This window comes from Symphalangus syndactylus, chromosome 1, assembly GCF_028878055.3.
Source record: "Symphalangus syndactylus isolate Jambi chromosome 1, NHGRI_mSymSyn1-v2.1_pri, whole genome shotgun sequence".
NCBI classification, from domain to species: Eukaryota; Metazoa; Chordata; class Mammalia; order Primates; family Hylobatidae; genus Symphalangus; species Symphalangus syndactylus.
The window spans coordinates 102454293-102474719 of record NC_072423.2 but is presented as its reverse complement, the minus strand read 5'-3'; the positions used below and the strand labels follow the sequence as shown (position 1 = coordinate 102474719).

The 20427-nt window shown below is 43.8% G+C and overlaps 1 protein-coding gene across 29 annotated transcripts in view; it reads left to right on the top strand.

Moving 5' to 3' along the window:
- Window positions 1-20427, top strand: part of PXK (PX domain containing serine/threonine kinase like) — a 100298-nt gene that overhangs the window by 68424 nt on the left and 11447 nt on the right. For 15 of the 29 annotated variants that reach the window (XM_055272787.2, XM_055272768.2, XM_055272815.2 and 12 more), the window contains 10 exons: window positions 118-222; window positions 777-878; window positions 2161-2322; window positions 2727-2844; window positions 4418-4496; window positions 9063-9111; window positions 14168-14245; window positions 14776-14862; window positions 15339-15408; window positions 18153-18215. In XM_055272787.2, the coding sequence (XP_055128762.1) occupies window positions 118-222; window positions 777-878; window positions 2161-2322; window positions 2727-2844; window positions 4418-4496; window positions 9063-9111; window positions 14168-14245; window positions 14776-14862; window positions 15339-15408; window positions 18153-18215 (913 nt within the window). The remainder of the gene's footprint in view (window positions 1-117; window positions 223-776; window positions 879-2160; window positions 2323-2726; window positions 2845-4417; window positions 4497-9062; window positions 9112-14167; window positions 14246-14775; window positions 14863-15338; window positions 15409-18152; window positions 18216-20427) is intronic. The other 14 variants (XM_055272793.2, XM_055272779.2, XM_063645436.1 and 11 more) reach the window with 2 other exon arrangements.

The window sequence follows — 20427 nt, the reverse complement described above, 5'->3', positions numbered from 1 at the left end:
CATTCATATGCAACTAAACCACCACAGTGCTACTTGACTCTGCATAACCAGATCCTGGATTTAAAAGGACCTAGTTCCTGACGCAAATCAGTGTGAATTTCTTTTTTGTTTTGACAGCACCCTTACATCTATCGGGTTACCTTTGCCACAGCTAATGAATCCTCAGCATTGCTAATTAGGATGTTTAACGAAAAGGGAACGTTGAAGGATCTGATCTACAAGGTACCTGTGCAAGTTCATGGTCATAAGGAATTCTCAAGTTCCTTTAGAACCTGTTATTGATACTTAGTCTCTAAGACTCCAGAGGCTAGGCCCTGAGGATTTGATGTTAGTTTTGATTTTATTTGGAATTTATTTTTATTCATGCAATAAAAACTCTACCTAGTTTGGTTAAAGAGCATTCCTTTTCCCATGTGAGGAAAGGTTGAACATTTAATAATTATGTCCATTACATTGCAAGCTGCTCTCTTAGGTCAGTTTTTAAGTTTGTGTTTTGCACTTAACAAAGCAGTACTGAAGAATTCGAACAATATGCAAGACTTTGGGGTCTGCTAAGGGCAAGACCAGAAACATCTTCACTGGGCTAGAGAAGGGATGGAACCTGGGTCAGCCTCTTTCTATTAACAACGCAGACTGTTGTATTTTAAAAACTCACATCTTGCAGCTGGCCATCTCTGGCGCCCCTAGCGTCTGTAGAATCCTGCCTGGTCAGGGAGTCTGTGTGCAGATATTGGCCCCTCTGCTGCTTCTTATGTGTTCTTTGTTCTTTTCCAAAGGCAAAACCAAAAGACCCATTTCTAAAGAAGTACTGCAACCCTAAGAAGATTCAGGGTCTGGAACTCCAGCAAATAAAAACATATGGACGTCAAATATTAGAGGTAAGAGGTACTTTTGTTTAAGTTGCATTCAAATTTCATCCAAAATTGCATTATTCACCTGGATAAGTTCTTAAGTAATATCCAAAATCAATTAAGTTGCCTGATTACTTATAAACTGATTACATTGTCATATTTTGCCTCAACAAGTAAATATTTGAGACTAAGGCAACAGTCACTTAGGTCTACAAAATTCTTAAAGCTTTAGCTATTGCAATTTAGTGTCTGAGTTTTAAGAACTTTACTGTGTGGATACCAACTTTTATATTATCTTTGGTTGCTCTTTATCCCCGTGCCAAGGTTTTTGATTTTGTTATGTCATATGCATAGCCATATGGCTCCCTTACAGAAGTATAACCAACAGTGAGAAGCCTTTCCGACATCACCCTCTAGATCAGGATTCTCCAAGCTTCTGGGATTATGCAACCCTATCAGTAATAACCAATTTAATATCCCAATGTTTTGTCTATTTAACTGTAAATTATATGTGTGTACTACTATGCACATACATATATGTGTATGTGTGTATATATATTATATTTGTTTGGACGGAGACAGCATACTAGTAATATATTTTGTATATTATAAGTTAAAAAAATAATATTTTAAAAAAACAACAACTAGGAAGAGAAGTTGTAATATTTTCTTGTAGTCCTTAGTGAATTGTTCTGGGCACCCCACTTGGCTATCACTGCTCTAGTTCACCAGGACGTTGCAGGGCTGTATCTAGGCATCTCTCTTACTGGGTAAGCCGCTGATTATTTACATGGCAGCCAAAAGATTTACTGCTTTTTCTGGGATCCTGTTGTGTGTTCCTATTAATAAACAGCTAAATATATTTGGAGGAGAGACTGAACTAGAGATGTTTTCTAGTTCAACCCCTTTTTCTGAATTACTGGCAGAAGCACTGATATGATAGCTTCACTCATCTATGCAGGAGGATCAAGACTTTGCCCTGAAGATAGCTGGCCTATTGGAATCAGAAAGTGCTTAAAGCAGAGACTTTTGGCATCAGAATTATTAATTCCAAGCATATGCAGGCTGCTTCTCTATTCTTTTGGGGAAAGAAAGAATTGATGTTGCATCTCACAGCCTCAAAACTAGAAAGCGTTCAGCTTCACTTCCTTTTCCAAACAAATGGGTAGAGGTGGCATTTTTCTTCAGGAATCTTCCCAGTGACCTGTTTGGTTTTGTTTCAAAACATATTGACTAAAAAACAAAGTTTAACTTGTCTTATATCTGAATGAGTTTGGGGAAAATGTAACTTTCCCATATGTTTTGATAGGTACTGAAGTTTCTTCATGACAAAGGATTCCCTTATGGGCATCTTCATGCCTCCAATGTGATGCTGGATGGGGACACTTGCCGGCTGCTAGACCTTGAAAATTCCTTATTGGGCCTGCCTGCCTTCTACCGATCTTATTTTTCACAATTCAGGAAAATCAATGTAAGTTGCTAAAGTAATGAAATAGCAGGTTCATTTTTAGGTGTCAATTATCCCCATGACCTGCCCATGTAGGAAATATGCACCAAGTAGTGAAAGGTATAGTTGGGACAGGCCTTGCCCATCAGCCCTTGGAGCACTGCTGTATCTCTGGGAGGCTGAGTTGAAATGGTGGGTGGGGTAAGGAGAGAGGTAGACTCACTGATTGGAAAACTGTGGAGGGTCGGACCAAGACTTTTGGGATACCTCATGATGTTTTACAAAAGGCTTTGGAGTTGCATTTACATTACCAGTTAGGAGTGGGGCTATCCCTGGGCTTTGTTTCTCAGAGAAGGCTTGGGGCAGGAGCGCGGGGGTCCACAAAGCCAAAGTGAAGGGTGAACACGCTGCTGCTCTTTCTTCCACAGACATTGGAAAGTGTGGATGTCTACTGCTTTGGCCACTTACTGTATGAAATGACTTATGGACGACCGCCAGACTCGGTGCCTGTGGACTCCTTCCCTCCTGCCCCGTCCATGGCTGTGGGTCAGTATGGGGTTGGGAAGGGTCTTCTGGGCCCTGGTAGTATGCAGAGCCACTCATCCCCTTTCCAGAGTCCAGGAAAGATCCAGAGGAAGTTGCTGTCCTCCACAGCCAGAAATTCTTACCCAATTTAAAAGTAGACCAAATTTGAGTAGTTTACTTAAATATACTTCTGTGAAAATTCAGGTGGCTTGTCCATTTGCCAGGCTATCTGAAATTTCTGGGAACTTTTCGTAAAATGCTTTAGAGCTTTGGAAGCAGGAAGATGTAGAGAGAAGTATGGCCTCCATGAGTGTGATGCAGAAGCCAGAGCCAGGCAACTTGAAGCCAGTCTTGAGGACTCAGGCAGGTGTCAGACGTCAGATCAAGACTGAAGTGAGACTTGTAAGAAACAAGAGAGGCCAGGCATGGTGGCTCACACCTGTAATCCCAGCACTTTGGAAGGCCGAGGTGGGTGGATCACATGAGGTCAGGAGTTTGAGACCAGCCTGGCCAACATAATGAAACCCCATCTCTACTAAAAATACAAAAATTAGCTGGGCGTGGAGGTGCATGCCTGTAATCCCAGCTTTTTGGGAGGCTGAGGCATGAGAATTGCTTGAACCCGCCTCTTAGGAGGTCGAGGTTGCAGTGAGCCAAGATTGCGCCACTGCACTCCAGCCTGGGCAACACAGCAAGACTCTGCCTCAAACAAAAACAAAACAAAACAAGAATGCCATAGGCCAGAAGCCTAGTAGATAAGAGCCTAGCAGGCCCAGACCTAGGGCAGGCAGGCAGGATGCAGACACCCAGACAAATTGGATCCAGGAGCTCTTACAGCATTACCTGTGGGGGCTGAGGGGAGCTGGAGGACAAGTGAGAGCAACTTTAGGAAGGAGGGATGCAGGAACTGGTACAGACTCATCCAGGACCCTTTCATCCCCTCCACAGCCAGGCTGGCACACAGCTGGAGCAGAGAGAGGGGAGGGCAGGGTAGCTCTTGGACCCCTGTGCCTTGGAAATACGCAAGTCCACCCTTCACCAAGCATTACTGTGTCAAAAGAGGCAATTCAAGAGAACAGGCCCTGGGACTATATTGTGTTGAATTTGAACCGCTGAAACTGAACAGTGACGTATGGGTAAAAAAATCTGGCTGCTCCTGTTAATAGCATCCAAGGTGTTGGATGATGAGATATCAACAATTGGCATTTTGTGTGCTGGTTTTGATGAAAAGCAGGCAAGCAGCAAAATGTCTTTCAAGTTCAGAATTTTACTTCTGTGTAGTGTTTACATCTCTTTCAAGAGAACAAACACTTTTATGAATGATATCTTGAATCCTTCCTCCAATTATCTTTGAAATATATTTAGCTTTCTGTCAGCATGTAGTTTCTAAACCATTTCTTTTGAGTCATCGGTAACGCCAGTGTTGCCAACATTCCCCCACCCCACGTATGCCATCTGTCTGTGTGTGAAGATTTTTGACACTGTCCTGATCAGCCCGCAGACAGTTATTGCAAAGCGATGTCAAACTTTTCATCAGCAAGTGGATTTGCCAGCGTGTTCTGTGGAACTAAACTGTGTATCTGTTCATTTCAAGTGGCCGTGTTGGAGTCTACGCTGTCTTGTGAAGCCTGTAAAAATGGCATGCCTACCATCTCCCGGCTCTTACAGATGCCGTAAGTCAATCATATGCGTTGGTTGTAATCTTGATAACTATGTTGAACACCAGACCACTGTGTCCAAGCACCTGGTACTGTAGTAAAGACTCTTGCGGTCCCTGCAGAGTTGGCGTGGCCTGCTTGCTGATGGGCACTTGCAGCATGATGTCCTCACCCTTTGTTTGTGACCTCTCTGCTCTCCTGGTCTGATGGCTATCCTTTAACATCTGTGTCATTTTCATATGTATCTCCTCACTCAACGTTAGCATTGTGTGTACGTACATTAGCATTAAGTGTGTGTACGTGTTGCAGCCCCCAGCTTAGGAAATACTGAAGGAGGGCCCTCTCAAGTGGCTCCTTTCTGACCCTGCATCAGCAAACCAGTTGGCCCCCAGCAAACCAGTTGGCTCCAGGAAGAGGGCAACGTGTTTCTGAGCACCCATGCTTTTGCTTGTGAGTTTACTCACTGGGTACTATTTATTAAACTCTAGCATGTACTAGGCACTGTTCTAGGGTCTTGGAGCTCAGAAGACATTTTCTCTGGAACTGGGTTATGAACAGATAACCAGGGCAGCTGAAATAGTGCTGTGGGGCCTTCCCTTCAGCTGCATTTTCTGTTCTTTCATGGAAAGGCAGCAGAGTGGTTAAGAAGGGTGTGCCTGGGGTCAGACAGACCTGGAGGTGGATTCCAGCTTCACCACTTCTACCTGGGTGACCTTAGACAGTTTCCTAACCTCTGGAAGTACAGTTTTGTGAACTGTGAAATGGGAATGATAATAAGTTCCCACCTCAGAAGGTAGTTGGGAGGATTTAATGAGGTGATTCCTAGTAGGGACCCGGCACTTAATATGTGCTCATTAAGTGTTAGTTATACTTACTACTGAATCAGCTGATCTTTTTTGAATATCACACACCACGCAGTGTATCTGGTGCTTTGTCTGCACCAGCTTATCATATAACAGATATACTCTGAAAACAATAATATGGGGAAACAAGGCAGGGGACGACTTGAAGGGCATGCAGGCAGTTCAGAGAAGGTAGAGATAACTTCAGGTTCCTGGTTCTTTCTTTCCACAAGTGTTTAGAGAGGGCCTTCTGGAGGCCAACTGCTGTCCTAGGCACTATAATGAAAAGAGGAAACCAAGCCCCTGCCCCGTGGATGTGACATTCTGCTGTTCCACACACACTGAAGCGTCTGTCGCCAAACCAGCAACCATTAATAATAATGTAATAATGTGGGCCGGGCAGTGGCTCATGCCTATAATCCCAGCACTTTGGGAGGCTGAGGCGGGTGGATCACTTGAGGTCAGGAGTTCCAGACCATCCTGGCCAACGTGTGGTGAAACCCTGTCTCTACTAAGAAAATATAAAAAATTAGCTGGGCGTGGTGGCACACTCCTGTAATCCCAGCTACTCAGGAGGCTGAGGCAGAAGAATCACTTGAACTGGGGAGGCAGAGGTTGCAGTGAGCCAAGATCTCACCACTGCATTCCAGCCTGGGCGACAGAGCAAGACTCCATCTCAAAACAAAACAAACAATGTGAATATGGAAAGACAGACCCAGTTTGGAAAACAACTTTCACACAAACTTTTCTAGCAAAATGCGCTTGTACTTAGGAAATTGCCTGTATACAGGTTGATTTACTTGAGTTTGCATTTACACTCCCCATTCCAAAGCTCTTACATCTTTCTCTCAGTCTTCCAGTCCTTAAGTGAATCCAAATATTTTTTGCTTCACCTAAGTCTTTCTACCATGTGGGCTTCAGCCATGAGAAGAGCTCCTGGACAGGCGTAAACCATGTTCAATTAAAATGTGTCCTCTGGAAATAAAGAGATGTATGGCTGAGGGACAGACGGGGCCCTGAGGAGCCCTGTGGGGAAAGCTAATCCTGTCTTTTCTACTTGTGATGAAGTTCCAGTCTTTAAAAAAGATTAATATAGCTGGGCGCAGTGGCTCACACCTATAATCCCAGCAGTTTGGGAGGCTGAGGCAGGTGGATCACTTGAGCTCAGGAGTTCAAGACCAGCCTGGCTAACATGGCGAAACCCCATCTCTACAAAAAAATACAAAAACAACAAAATTAGCTAGGTGTGTTGGTGTGCACCTTTTAATAATCCCAGCTACTTGGAAGGCTGAGGTGGTAGAATCGCTTGAGCCTAGGAAGTTGAGGTTGCAGTGAGCTGTGAACTCGCCACTGCACTCCAGCCTAGATGACAGAGTGAGACCCTGTCTCAAAAATAAAAGAAAGTGAGGGGCAGGCGTGGTGGCTTATGCCTGTAATCCCAGCACTTTAGGAGGCCAAGGCAGGTGGATCGTGAGGTCAGGAGATTGAGACCATCCTGGCTAACGCGGTGAAACCCCGACTCTACTAAAAATGCAAAAAATTAGCCGAGCGTGGTGGCGGGCATCTGTAGTCCCAGCTACCCGAGAGGCAGAGCTTGCACTGGAGCGCGCCACTGCACTCCAGCCTGGATGACAGAGCGAGACTCCATGTCAAAAAAATAAAATAAAATAAAAAATAAAACAAAGTGGGGGCGCAGGATATTCAGCCAGGCATACTGGCACATGCCTGTAGTTTCAGCTACTCAGGAGGCCAAGATGGGAGGATTGATTGAGCCCAGGACTTCCAGGGCAGTCTGGACAACATAACAAGACTCCATCTCTTTAAAAAGTAGGGGAGGGGCAGGAGGCATATTCAAAGAAAGACTTACTTATAGCTGTTTTGGTGCTCCCCAAGCAACCATTTCTATTCTTTGACCTGTTTTACCCAGCAGTTCAGAGTTGTTCATGCTATTGTTTTCCCTCTTTCCCTCTTTCCCTCCTCCTCTCCTCTCCTCTCCTCTCCTCTCCTCTCCTCTCCTCTCCTCTCCTCTCCCCTTTTCTTTCCCTCCCCCTCTGCCTCCCTCTCCCCCTCTGCCTCCCTCTCCCCCTCTGCCTCCCTCTCCCCCTCTGCCTCCCTCTCCCCCTCCGCCTCCCTCTCCCCCTCCGCCTCCCTCTCCCCCCTCCTTCTTTTTGAGAGTCTTGCTGTGTTACGCAGGCTGGTCTTAAACTCCTGAGCTCAAAGGGTCCTCCCACCTCTAGCTCTGGAGTAGCTGGGACTACAGGCGCATGCCACTGTGCCCAGGTCACCCAGTTCATGCTATTGTTTTTTTCTTTTCTTTTCTTTCTTTTTTTTTTTTTTTTTTTTTTTTTTAGATGGAGTCTCCCTCTGTCACCCAGGCTGGAGTGCAGTGGTGTGATCTTGGCTCACTACAAGCTCCGCCTCCCGGGTTCAAGTGATCCTCTTGCCTCAGCCTCCCGAGTAGCTGGAACTACAGGTGCACGCCACCACGCCTGGCTAGTTTTTGTATTTTTAGTAGAAACAAGGTTTCACCATGTTGGCCAGGCTGGTCTTGAACTCCTGACCTCAGGTGATCCGCCTGCCTCAGCCTCCCAAAGTGCTGAGATTACAGGTGTGAGCCACTGCACCCGGCCCATGCTATTGTTTTTAATAATATACTTTTTTTTTTTTTTTGGTCACATGGGTAATTTTTAAATCTTTTTTTTTTATTTTTAACTTTTAGGTTTGGGGGTACATGTGAAAGTTTGCTACATAGTTAAACACATCATGGGGGGTTTGTTGTACATATTTCATCACCTAGCTATTAAGCCCAGTATGCAATAGTTATTATTTCTGCTGTTCTCCCCACCTCTCCCCCTAAGTAGAACCAGTGTTGTTTACTTTTTTGCAATAACATACCTTTTTTTTTTTTAGATGGAGTTTCGCTCTGTTGCCCAGGCTGGAGTGCAGTGGTGCAATCTCGGCTCACTGCAGCGTCTGCCTCCTGGGTTCCAGGGATTCTCCTGCCTTAGCCTCCCAAGTAGCTGGGACAACAGGCATGCACCACCACACCCGGCTAATTTTTGTATTTTTAGTAGAGAAGGGGTTTCACCATGCTGCCCACTCTGGTCTCAAACTCCTGACCTCAGGTGATCCACTTGCCTCAGCCTCACAAAGTGCTGGTATTACAAGACATGAGCCACCGCGCCCAGCCAGTAACATATTTTTGAAGAGAGAATTGATTTACTCCAAAAGCTACTACTTTTAAAAATGAAGCATGAGAAATACTTAGGAGAAAATTACTTTCCTGTTAGATTCCAATCAGGACAATTCCTTTCTACTTACTTGAACATTTTTATGTTACTGAACTCTAGAATAAATTTTATCCTCTTCTGAGGCAAGAAAAATAGCAGAAAACTATTCTATTTAGAAATATCTACTGCATATATTATTTGCGATATTTTTGCAAATTAGCATTCGCAAAAGTAATTTCTTAAAAATATTGCCCATAGCGGGGAAACCCCCTCTAGTACACAGCTGGCCCAGATACCCTAGTAACAGTGGGAAAGGGGTCACACTGGGCCACCTGCAAACCCCTTTGCATTTGTTAATGAACATGGAATGGTGGATTGGGCCCGGGGCTGGAGGATGTGGTGCAGGGAAGGGAGACCTCATGGGCTAAAGGTGTCTTAATCTGCTTTAATCCTAGTCTGAGAGTGCATCTGGTTCAAGGAAGATTTTTGTTTGTTTCTTTTCTTTACAGATTATTCAGCGATGTTTTACTAACCACTTCTGAAAAACCACAGTTTAAGGTAAAGACAATTATATCGTTTTTTGGTTTGTGACATAACTAAGTTGACTTTGAAAGTTAGCTGTATTTTTAGCCAAAAAAAGAAAAGATATATAATAGGGAAAATTTGGAAATAATCTAAATGTCCTACAATTAGGGGCTAGTTTAATAATTTATGGTACATCTATTTGATAATATAATTAAAAGTGAAATTGATAAAGACATTGTAGTAATATGGAAAATGATTTAGGTTTGTGCTTAGGTATAAAAAAATAAGATAATGTGTAAAACAACTTATCTATCTAGAAACAAGCCTGGAAGGAGGTCTTCTCCTGGGAAGCAGTGGTGTTGTGTGTCATGGAAAGAGAATGGGCTTCGGAACCCAAAAAACCAGAATGATATATTACTTTGTTCTTACAATATTAGCTGTTATCTACAGCAGGGTTTTTCAACCACGGTATTTGACGTTTTGGGCCAGATGATTCTTTGTTGTGAGGGCTGCCTGTGCACAGTAGGATGTGAAGCAGCATCCCTAACCTCACCACTAGATGCCAACAATACTCCTTGCCCCCTTTCCTGCACTGTGACAACCAAAAATGTCTCCAGACATTGCTAAATGTCTCCTGGGGGGTGGTGTACAAAATTACTCCCAGTTGAGAGCTACTGACCTATGGGCAAGCACTTAATCTTTGAGTCTGCATGTACTCATGTGTAAAATTGGTGAGTAATGCATGTCTGTTGTCATTAGACAACTGAGGTCATCTATGGAAACTCCTTGTTTAGGCCATGGCTCTTGGCAGTGCTCACTGTGAGTGCGATTTTGTGTGGGAGGATAAAAGGTAATTCTCCCTCTCCTTTCTATATTCCAAAAGAACAAGTACTACTATTAGGATGAAAATAAATTTAGAAAACAAAAAAAAAAAAGAAAACCAAGGCAGGGTTAGAAGATTGTATCAGTGAGAGAGGTACTTTCCTCTGTTCTGTTTTGCCAGTTAGAGGAATTCTGACAATAATAGCTTCTTTGGATCTGAAGTAGGAGAGAAAAAACATTTAAATTTAATGTCTTCTTCACTGCAACATCTTAGGAAATTTCTTCAGCCTTGTCAATAAATATATTCTCCTCCAACCCTGACAGTCCGACCTCTAGGATTCAGGAATTAGTACTAGACCTCGCTCTTCCCCTAAGCCAGAGACCCTATACAGCAAAGATAGTATGATTTTAAAATCCAACATTAATTCTTGTATGTACACTGACTTTCTGGAAAGATATACAGGAGACTGGTAACATTGGTTTCCTCCATGGAAGTAGATGGGAGACTTCACTGTGTATGTGTGTATGTGCCCTTTTATACCTTTGGGATTTTAAACCATGTGACTGTATTACCTAATTACAGCTTTTTTTTTTAATTTGGAATTTTTACAGAATAATAAAGACAAAAAGTTCAACATGATCTGGGGGTCTTATCTTCCAGGACCGGACTCCTCATGGTTTAAAAAGCTAATAAATTAAGAAATGGCCCAGGTGCGGTGGCTCACGCCTGTAATCCCAACACTTTGGGAGGCTAAGGCAGGTAGATCATTTGAGGTCAGGAGTTCCAGACCAGCCTGGCCAACATGGCAAAACCCCGTCTCTACTAAAAATACAAAAATTAGCCAGGCTTAGTGTCAGGTGCCTGTAATCCCAGCTACTCGGGAGGCTGAAGCAGGAGAATTGCCTGGACCCAGGAGGCAGAGGTTGCAGTGAACTGAGATCACAGCACTGCACTCCAGCCTGGGCAACAGAGTGAGACTCTGTCTCAAAAAAAAAAAAAAAAAGAGAAATGATGGAGGCAGAGGTTGCAGTGAGCTGAGATCATGCCGGTACACTCCAGCCTGGGGAACAGAGTGAGACTCTGTCTCAAAAAAAAAAAAAAAAAAAAAAAAATAGAAATGATAGGCTCAGACACAAACTGGGCTGTGGTTAGGAATGTTTCCCAACAGGAAAAGCTGGGAAAGTTTAATCTTGTAAAATTCAGAACATAAATCTCTCACAAAGAAAATATCTCTGAAGTTATAAAATAATAAATGGTTGAATTTGTGTGTGTTCCAATAAGCTTTATATAATTTTTTAAATTTTTTTTTCTTTTGAGACAGAGTCTTGCTCTTGTCACCTGGGCTGGAGTACAATGGCGTGATCTCGGCTCACTGCAACCTCTGCCTCCTGGGTTCAAGCAATTCTCCTGCTTCAGCCTCCCAAGCAGCTGGGATTACAAGCATGTGCCACCACACCTGGCTAATTTTTGTATTTTTAGTAGAGATGGGGTTTCATCATGTTGGTCAGGCTGGTCTCGAACTCCTGACCTCAGGTGATCCACCCACCTCGGCCTCCCAAAGTGCTGGGATTACAGGCGTGAGCCACCGCACCTGGCCAATTTTTTTAATTTTTAATTTTAATTTTTTTTTTTTTTTGAAGTAGGCGATTTTTTGTTGCCAGGCTGAAGTGCAGTGGTGCAATGACGGGGCTCAGTGCAGCCTCAATCTCCTGGGCTCAGGTAATCCTTCTGCCTCAGCCTGTTCAGTAGCTGGGACAACAGGCGCATAACACCACACCCTGCTAATTTTTTAATTTTTTCGTAGAGACAGGGTCTCACTATGTTGCCCAGGCTAGTCTTGAACTTTTGGCCCCAAATGGCCCCCCAAAGTGCTGGGATTACAGGTGTGAGCCACTGTGCCTGACCTAATTTTTAAATTTTTAAATTTTTAATTGTGATAAAAAATACAATATAAAATTTACTCTCTGAACCATTTTTAAGTGTACAGTTTAGTGGTGTTAACTATCTTCACATTGTTGTATAACAGATCTCTAGAGCTTACAACCTGAAACTCTATACCCATAGAATAATGACTCCCCATTTCTCCCTCCCCGCAGCTCTGGGCAATCACTATTCTACTTTGTTTCTGTGATCTTGACTACTCTAGAAACCTTATATAAGTATTTATCCTTTTGTGAATCATTTATTTCACTTAGCATAATGTCCTCAAGGTTCATCTATATTGTAGCATGTAACAAGATCTCCTTCTATTTTTAAGGCTGAGTAATATTCCATTGTATATATATGCCACACTTTTTTTATCCATTCCTCTGTTGATGAACATTTAGGCTGCTTTTACCTCTTGTCTGTCATGAATAATGCTACAGTGAACATGGGTGTGCAAATATCTTTTTGAGATCCTGCTTTTGATTCTTTTGGATATATACCCAGAAGTGGAATTCCTCATATGGTAGTTCCATTTTGTAGTTTTTTGAGGCACCTCCATACTGTTTTCCATAGCAGCTGTACTACTCTACATTTCCACCAGCAGTGTACAAGGGTTTCAGTTTCTCCACATTCTCACCAACACTTGTTTTATTATTTTAATAGTGGCTATCCTAATGGGTGTGACGTGATGTCTCATTGTGGTTTTGATTTACATTTCTCTAATGACTGAAGGCGTTGAGTGTCTTTTCATATGTTTTTTGGCCATTTGTATATTTTCTTTAGAGAAATGTCTATGTCTTTTGCCTCTTTTTAATTGGGTTACTTATATTTTGTTGTTGAGTTGTTGGAGTTCCTTTGTATATTCTGGATGTTAACCCCTTATCAGACCTATGATTTGCAAATATTATGTCCCATTCCTTGAGTTGTCTTTTTACTCCGTTGTTCTTTGTTGCACCAATGTTTTATTTATTTATTTATTTTTCTTTTTTTTCTTTTGGAGACAGGGTCTCGCTCTGTTGCTTAGGCTGGAGTGCAGCAGCACAATCTCAGCTCACTGTAACCTCTGCCATCCCAGGTTCAAGCGATTTTCCTGCCTCAGCCTCCCAAGTAGACTACAGGCGTGCACCACCACACCTGGCTAATTTTTGTATCTTTAGTAGAGACGGGGTTTTGCCATGTTGGCCAGGCTGGTCTTGAACTTCTGACCTCAAGTGATCCACCCACATCAGCCTTCCAAAGTATTGGGATTACAAGCATGAACCACCATGCCCGGCTGCACCAAAGTTGTAAATTTTGATGAAGTTTAATTTTTTTCTTTTATTGCCTGTGCTTTTCGTGTCATATCCAAGAAATCACTGCCAAATCCAGTGTCATGAAGCTTTTCCCCTGTGTCTTTTCTTTTAGGAGTTTTATAGTTTTAGGTCTTACGTTTAGGTTTTGAATCCATTTTGAGTTAATTTTTGTTTATGGTGTAAGGTAAAGGTCCAACTTCATTCTTTTGTATGTGGATATCCAATTTTCCCAGCACCGTTATTGAATATACTGTCCTTTCCCCCATTGTATGTTCTTGGAACCCTTGTCAAAGATTATTTGACCATATCCGCAAGCATTTATTTCTGGGCTCTCTCTTCTTTTCCATTGGTCTGTGTATCTGCCTGCGTGTCAGTACCACACTGTTTTAATTACTATAGCTACGTAATAGGTTTCAAAATCAGGAAATGTGAGTCCCTCAACTTTGTTTTTCTTTTTCAGATTGTTTTGGCAATTTACAGCCCTTGAGAATTACTTGAATTACTTGAAACATATCGTGTTCATTTTTCATTTATGTTTTAGTTTATGTGTTCATTGCTAAAAAATGCTAGAGAAGTGAGTGTGTTAGGGATACCGTAAGTGGCTGGAGTAGGATTTGAATGGACAGCTTTAACTGATTTTATTCCAAATGACTTTTTTTTTTTTTTGAGACAGAGTCTCACTCTGTCACCCAGGCTGGAGTGCAGTGGCGCGATCTCGGCTCACTGCAAGCTCCACCACCCGGGTTCACGCCATTCTCCTGCCTCAGCCTCCTGAGTAGCTGGGTCTACAGGCGCCCACCACCACGCCTGCCTAATTTTTTGTATTTTTAGTAGAGACAGGGTTTCACCGTGTTAGCCAGGATGGTCTCCATCTCCTGACCTCGTGATCCGCTCACCTTGGCCTCTCAAAGTGCTGGGATTACAGGCGTGAGCCACCGTGTCCGGCCGAAATGACTCTTGATAACCACCTGCTCCTTCATTTACTCCAGGACTTGGAAGTATCTCCAGCCACCTTTTTCAATGGAGATGTATTTTTCTCTCCTTTTAGATCCCTACAAAATTAAAAGAGGCATTGAGAATTGCCAAAGAATGTATAGAGAAGAGACTAATTGAAGAACAGAAACAGGTAAATTGATAACAGTTCCTCTTTGCCTTTTAGTGTCCCCATCTTCTGCCGTGCTTTTTATAGCGATTGACATTTGACCGTTCACTCCGCAAATATTTTAAGCATACTTACTCTCAGCCAGCCTTTAGGCTAAATGCTGCCCCGCAGAGCTGAATACTTGACAGTCCTGCCCTCAGTCCTGCTTAGTCTATGTGGGAAACAAATACGTCCAGGAAGGGCAGTCTGGGTTTCTGATCAGAGCATGCTGGCTGGTGGTAGTTGGGGGCATGCATTGTCCATGCTGTCTCACCACATTCTTCTTCTGTAAAAGAGGGAAAGGCAGGAAGGCATTAGGAGCATGAGAAAGGTCCTCTTCCTCTGGCATACTCCTCTACCTGGCATCCAGACCCGAGCCAGGAAGTAGACAGCCTGAGCAAGGAAAGATTTTTTTTTATCCCAATAAAATATGGTTTGCCAAAACATGTTGGAGAAGATTTTCATTAGGAAGCTGCCTTATGTGGGATATGCTTACATCTTATGGTCTCTTAAAGATTCACCAGCATCGAAGACTGACAAGAGCTCAGTCCCACCATGGATCTGAGGAGGAAAGAAAAAAAAGAAAGATTTTAGCTCGAAAGGTAAGCCTGGTGTCTCTCTGCATTCCCTCTATGAGTTGTTGAGTACATGTGAAGAAAGTTCTAGGTTAATGGTGCCCATTTAATGACAGGTGCTGTGCTATATCTCCTTGAAAGCTAAGACTATTTCCAGATGACTGGGGTGCAGCTTTTTTTGGAAAAAAAAAAAAAAAGAGCCATGTGATAATCAGCAGAGAAATGGCCCATGTAGTTTCCCAGCTTGCTGGGCAGATTATGGCATAATGTAATTGGAGGAAACGATTGGCCTGAGATAGTAAAGTCAGCATTTTTTGTTTTATTTCCCCCTTTAGTTTTGGCTGTGACTTCTTCACTGTATTAAGTTATGGGACTGAATATTACCTTGTCTGTAGCTAGTTTAATGGTATGCCTGGAAAATATTTTTATTCTAACTCCCAGCTTCACTATGTTTATTCTTTGCTTTCCTCTCCCTTCCTCCCCCTTTTCTTTTATTCTTAAAGAAGTCAAAACGATCTGCTCTTGAAAACAGTGAAGAGCATTCAGCGAAGTACAGCAACTCCAATAATTCAGGTAACTGGTTATAGATGGTAATGGGGCCCAGGACCCAGAGATCAGGATCAGGAGTCTCTAGTTGGTCAAGAGGTCTTGAGTTCTGCTGGCCAGAAACTGGGCAATGTAGTAATGACTACAGAGAACAAAATAACTCTGTCTCTAATGAAAGATTGCAACAGCATTCATAGGCTTACAGCACTCAAATGCTAGAAGAGAATTCTGAGGTAATTGGGTAACTCACCTTCTTCACTGATGGCAGCACTTGATCAACTAAAGACACAGGAGCGTTAGTCATGGAAAGAAAACAGACCTGACTTAAAATGTAAGGCCTCCTGTTTTTTAGTAGAGCCTGCATGAACAGAAATGACCTTAAATCCTGCCCGCCGCTCTGGACCCCATATGGTGGGAGGATGTGCCCTCCTGTGTGAATTAAGGAAAGGACTCGATGGTGTGTGGGGATGGCAAGAAACCGAGATGGTACAAAGAGCACTGTCCTGAGTTGGCAGTCCTTGCTGCCACTCCCAGCTGCCCTTCACCCGGCTCTGCTGGCTTTGGGCCATAACGTCCCATCTTTGGAAATCAGAGCCAGATTGAATGATCCCTGGGGGCCTTCCAGTTTTTCTAGTTTATGAATCTGTGAAGTAGAGCCCACATAGAGAAGGGAAGGTTTCACCCTAGTTACCAAGCAGTTTTGGCTTAGCCCTGGAGGGCCATGGGAAGGGGAGATTTTGGGGTTGAGGAATACCTGCTTATACTTTTAGGCAGAGGAAGGATAGAGCAGAGAGGGGGAATTTGAAGATGCAAAAGAGACAGTGACTGACAGGGGCACCGTGGCGGGTAGAAAGCCAAGGGGTTAGCATCCAAAGCCCAGCTATCAGTCTCAGCTTTGAGGAAACCCATGCATCTCTTCCTAGCGGTAGGATTTGGTGGGGGCAGGTGAAGAGGCAGAGATGTTTAGAAGGGAGGAAATTGGGGGTATTCACAGGTCATGCCTCAGTCTTCTCAGTGAAGTCAGGGAGGAGAATGTCTGCCTGGGGCGGGAGGAGAAAAGTGTACAAGATTATTAGGCTGCAGCCCAGAGGGCTGCATGAGCCACAGCTGGAGAATGCAAGTGGCGTGGCCAGAGCTGGAGATTGGCAGCCCTGAATAGAGAAAGCCCGCAAACTCCAGAAGGAGAATGAGAGTCACACTGACACCACTGCAGAGTCCAGACTGGAGAAGGGCTCAGCAAGAGCTGCAAAGGAGAGGAAGGAGGGGAGGTCCCAATGAGGACCAGCACGGGCTCCTCAGGGGTGAATGCTGTTGTGGCTGGCGGGTAATTTCAGTTGGAAGCCTATCTTCGCCATGGTTGATGGGAGGGACATGGACCAGTGATGGTCATTATTATGCTGAGACTCATGATTCCAACCAGCAGTTATTCTGTCCAGTAGCTAATTTTTTATAGAGCAGAGAAAGCCTGACAATGTGCTCTCTACCTTCTAAGACCCTACCTGCCTGCAAAGCTGTGTCACATGCAGCCAGGTAGGACTCAAGGACTTCAGGATACTCCAGTGCCCTCAGGAGTTTAGGAAAATGAAGTAGCAGTTGATGGATATATACAGATAATTCCCAAACTTTACTGGAGTCAAGCAGTGAATCTTCTCCCCATTAAAATTCATTAGCACTACAAACAATATAAAGACAGCATGCATTGAGTTTTACCTCCTTTTTCAGTAAAACACCCTCATATTTTATAGGGAACTGAAGGAATATTGCAAGTAGAAAAGCATTAAACTGGAGGGAAGTGTGGTTTAATCAGGACATTTCTCATCATGGCCAGTGTCCATGAGACACCAACATGTCCTGTGGGTAGTGAGTGAAGAGATGGCTGGGGCCTTAACCACACCAGCTCTGGTGGCTTCTCAGGCATGTGATGGCAGCCCTCCCTTTGGGTGTGTGTGCCCATCAGCTCAGAAAGCACCTGACTAGGGAGATTTGGTTAACCTCTCCATAGGATCTCTATGTGTGGGAGGGGGCTTTCTGTGTCCACAGAAAGGCTTATGTAGGAACCTCTGCTCATTGAGCTACTTCATGTCAGCTCAGGAAGATATTTTCTAGGGATCGCCAAGTAATGGGGAGATGCTGAGAACTTGGGAATATTTGAAATATAATAAGGTTACTAGATCCAGAAAAGGCATGCAACAGCTGGGATTCACATTGTTTTAATGTGAATAAGGACATTTACTTATTCTAGATAAGAAAAGAGCTGTGAAATCCGTAAACTGAATAGACTGACCCTATCTAGTTGACTCTACCTGCTAATAAAATGGAACTTCTGCAGAACGCATTACTGGGTGGATGCTGTAGGGAGCGCTCCCTTCCTTTGGAAGCCCCTAGCAGGCTGCTCTGCACCTCTCTGTCTGCTATACCACTTGTGGCTTCTGTCACTTGTCATTACCCAGGAGTGGAGTTTGGGTCAGGAAAAGATACTGCAGCCAATTGCCTAAGCTGTTGATTGTGCAAAGTTTCAAACCAGGCAGGCCATGGGGAGCAGTGGGAGGCAAGGAGCTTTTAGTGGCTTGGGGAAGGAGGTGGACCCTGCACCAGAGTAAAAGCCTGTCATTGGGTCCAGTCTCTGAGTTTTTTGTCCCTCATCATCTCATTTCACAAGGCTCACACATTAGCCAAGTGTAGATTCTCAGACAGCAGTGGGTCCCAGCCTGGGCCAAATTCCAAATGTCTTTCATTGGTCCCCATGAGGGTTTCTCTGTGTTTTATCTTAGCAGGATCTGGGGCCAGCTCACCTCTCACGTCCCCGTCATCGCCAACTCCACCCTCTACATCAGGTTAGTGATGGAGTAAAGTGACATGCCACCTTCCTCTCCGCCAACAGGGGGAGCGGGCTTTGCCTCTTCCTGCCTTGGCCCAACAATTTCAGGGGTTAGATAGCAGCAGCTTTCTCAAGAGAGATCAGTGGGAGTGCAAATTAGCAGTGTCATTTGGGAGAGCTGAGGGGCTAGATTTCCAAGCTCAGCTTTCACAGGGAATGGACCAGTTTCAGGGCCACTAGCCACCCCTGGGCTCCAGCTTGCTGTCTTTGCTGAAAAGCTTCATGCAGATCTTCTCAGATTGGAGCCTGTCTTGGTACGTGCTTAGCTGAACAACACAAATGCGCTGTGGCCCAGGGGTCCCGTCCTGCCAGGCCTCTCTCCTCAGGGAGCCCGTCCATAGGGTCAGTTTTGTCACAGAGCACAACTGGTAAGATGCCTAGGTGGACGAGTGAAAGAGTCACTGCATTTCTGATTTTCTGGCAACGATTTGACTCTGTTTTGCTCTGTAATGTATTTAATTATCTGAATATTTTTCTGTTATTAGCCTTTGCTTCACTTTTGTAAATTAGATACTAGTTTTGATTGAAAACTGTAAAAAGCATTTATCTTGGAGACTGTTTATAAAAATAATCCCTAATTTTGTGGAGTAGCCCCATAATACTGTCGTTCTTTTATTTTTGAACTAAGATGTCTCTCCTAAAGTCTTCTGCAAGCCCAGTAAAAACAATTGGGACACCAGTATCTCCTTTTGCTTCTTAAATGAACCAGTTGTTCCAGATGTGCAAGGAGCTGCTTCTGCCACTCAGAGCTTGCCGGCTGTGCCTGGAAGGGTTCCTACAGCTGTGTGAAGGGAGAGTCATTGGCAGGGGGTTGGTATATGAGTTGATCCCATATTCATTATTAATACCTAACACAGCACCCAGGAGCTGCCAAGAGCATTCTTCAACTCCACTCAAATGCTTCTAACTGACCCTCCTAGGAAAATGAGAGCAAACACAAGGGGACTACTGTGAATGACTTACTTCTGGCTGAGGGTGGTTACTGGTGCCTTACTGCTGAATGTTCTAGGGCCTGTTTTGGGTAGCAAAGTACCTGGTCCATGGGAGGATATTCTTGTCCTTATCTTACTTTGTCAGCAGATTTCCCAAGAAAGCCCCCAAATGTTGATCAAGACAGAAAATAGGGCTTTTTTGTCTTTTGTGGAGATAAACTGTTCAGGCTGATCAGAAATGTCTGGTGATCTACTGCCCGGACTATATTGAGCCATTTTCTAGAAGATAGGATATTCATTTAACACCACTTAGGCATATTAAGAAAATTGGAGAAAATTAATAGTGAGAATCCAGAAATCCTCCTTTAACAAGCAAGGTACTTGAGGCATCTGTTTAAGGGTTCACAGCCCCTGTCTGTGTGGTTAGATCTGCCCCTGCTCAGTTGACTGCTGGTTCTCATCTCTAAATGCCTTTGGGAATTTACAATCTATTTGGACTTTTGGGGGGAATTCTCTAATTTATCTGTGTTTAAATGGGTGCTGTCTCATACAGTAGCAAGTTTGCATGAGATAAGGTAACTTTTAGAATAAGAGAAAAAAAGAGGAATCTTGTGTAATTAGAGTCAATGTTGGGAAAACTTGGAGGTGGGTGGGAGGGGCATTCCTGTGAATTTGATAGCACCCAGCCTGAAGGGGAGTCTTGAGGATTTAGAAGGAAAACACATGTGAGGCCCCAGCACAATGCCTGGCAGAGTGAAAGTGCCTGGCAGAGATGAGAGGTTCCCAGCAAATATTGGCTCCTCCTTTCTTTTACCTCCTTAATGTTTTGTTGATGAAATTGACTCAGCCTGCAATCTGACCTCTGCTGGGCATTTCCTGTAATGCATCTCATGAAAATGGTAACTAATATTTAGCATTTGCCTGCAACCTAGCATTTCAGGTCCTAAGCATTTCAACCCAAGGGAGTTTATCCATTCAAGATGTAGTCAAGGTGCATTTACTGAGAACCTGTGGTTTGCTGAGGACTGTGCGTGGCCCTGGATTACAGATGGCTAGACAAGGCCCTAGCTCTCGTGGAGTCACATTTCCGGTGCCTCTCAAGCTCCAAAATGATAGACACTGTTTAGGAAAAACTCACACTCAAAAGTGTTTTTCCCTATTCTGCACTCAACACAATAATAATCAACACAGACAGACTTCTGTGACCAAATGTCAGGGCGTGGGGGAGTGGTTCTG